Source organism: Sinocyclocheilus rhinocerous, unplaced genomic scaffold, assembly GCF_001515625.1.
Source record: "Sinocyclocheilus rhinocerous isolate Xijiao unplaced genomic scaffold, SAMN03320098_v1.1 scaffold2740, whole genome shotgun sequence".
Lineage (NCBI taxonomy): Eukaryota > Metazoa > Chordata > Actinopteri > Cypriniformes > Cyprinidae > Sinocyclocheilus > Sinocyclocheilus rhinocerous.
Window position 1 is genome coordinate 170946 of NW_015658750.1, and position 1961 is coordinate 172906.

The window sequence follows — 1961 nt, forward strand, 5'->3', positions numbered from 1 at the left end:
CTAGAGTGAGCGGAGGCCGGCTTGAGTGAGCGGATATCGTCCTCTTTTGGAAGGCCAAACAAAGTAGTTTCGCTTTCACAACGAAGCACACAGCGCCTTCACGACATGGCGGCGGCAACAACAATACTACAGCGAGAATAAAAGTTACGCCTTCTTTCTTTGCGTGAACATTTGGGCGGCGTTATGCAAGTCTTCCCACATCGTGACTTAGACATGTGAGGGCGTGTTAGAACGAGCCGTTTTAGGTAGGCGTGGCTGACTCTTAACTTTTATAAAGAATATCTCTTTGGAATTGAGACTTTAGTCTTTGCAACTTTACAGATCTTCTTTATGCACCAAGAGCTTGTAACACTTCAAAGAGAAAGGAAAAATTGAAATCGCATCATATGACCCCTTTAACATAAAGATGAAATATGTAGACATATTTTTTCAGCTTACAAACCTACTGTCTGTCTTGCCCTGTTTTACACCTACTGTCAATCAGGAATCCGGATTGGGGTCTTCCAGACATCGATGTGCTCAGACAGCTGGCGTTCAGTAACAGAATGAGAATGGAACGAATGGTGAGGGGCAATTAATGACAAAATTTCTGAAGCCTATAAACAGAGCATCTTTTGGTGAATGTCCAGATCACTTGTCACCCTAAAATCAAAAAGAAAATAAAGCCTAGTATAGGACTATTTAGATTTTTTGCATTGTGGCATGATTCATACAACAATTAAAGGGTTAGTTCACCCAAAAATGAAAACTAGGCTGTGTTTTACTCACCCCCAAGGCATCCTAGGTGTATATGACTTTCTTCTTTCAGACAAATCCAGTCGGAGTTATATTAAAAAATTGTCCTGGCTATTCCAAGCTCTATCGTTGCAGTCAGCAGGTGTTGCAGTGCTTCAGTCTAAAAGAAGTTAAATAAAAAGCGCCCATCCGTTAAAAAAAGGGTCTCACACGGCTCCTCTTTGCCGTCTCGTCTTGCTGTCTGTCTCACACCTGAAGCGCGTGCACAAGCAGCATCTCGCACAGCGTATCTTCCGTTCTGCTGCACACGTGCAAACCGTGCGCACACACAGAGGGACGCGTTTCAGACGGCGCGCGAACACCGAGTTGATTCGTCTTACACATGTCCTCATGTTTAAACAGACACATACACACAGAATTATGTAAATAGTACCCGTCTCGATCATCATTCTCGTAAACGCAGTCGGTTATGTTTTAGATGAATGTAAACAGCTGAGAAAGAAATCGAATGTGTATCATTATACTGGATCCGTGCAGTCAGATTTAAAGGGACAGCAGCCTATAAATACGTGCTGCTGAATATGTCACTAATGTTAATCAAACAACAAAACAGCTATAACAAAGATTAATCTAAATTTAATTCATACAGTGAACACTATGCAGTGTTATTTTACACTTAATTATTACATTTCTGTATCTTAATACTACTGTTTATTTTATCTATGCTTGTAAATTGTGTATTTCTTTTTTTTTACTGACTGTTCACTTGCCTTTAATCATGTTTGAACTTTCTCAGACTATAGTTCTTGCTGTGGTATGAAGAAGTACTTAAAGTGTATGGAAAGCAAAATTACAATGATATAAAATTAGTGTCATAAATTTGTTTTTGTTTGTATGTCCACACTGATGTTAAAATGACATTTTCTGATTTGTGACATTACTTTTTATGTAATCCTAAAACACTGCTGGTCACTTTCAGAAGTTGTAGTGATTCTTTCTTTTCCAAGAAAGAATGTGAAACAAACTGGTTACATCATTTTCATTTTTAAATATTTAAAAAAAAAATTGAAATTGATTTTACACACTTTAAGCAATATCGTATTGCATATCGAATATTGCATTTTTTAACAAGGTATCGCATATCGCATTTTTCTTCAATATCGAACAGCCCTTCTGTCTATCTATCGTTCTATCATTCTATCTATCATTCTATCTATCTATCTATC

At 37.9% G+C, this 1961-nt stretch overlaps 1 protein-coding gene across 1 annotated transcript in view; it reads left to right on the forward strand.

The window, feature by feature from the left end:
- The window catches only part of zgc:103625 (methyltransferase-like 26 B), an 8296-nt gene that overhangs the window by 3917 nt on the left and 2418 nt on the right, over positions 1 to 1961 (forward strand). Inside the window, exon 6 of the mRNA XM_016531388.1 lies at positions 485 to 563. Within this exon, the coding sequence (XP_016386874.1) occupies positions 485 to 563 (79 nt within the window). The remainder of the gene's footprint in view (positions 1 to 484; positions 564 to 1961) is intronic.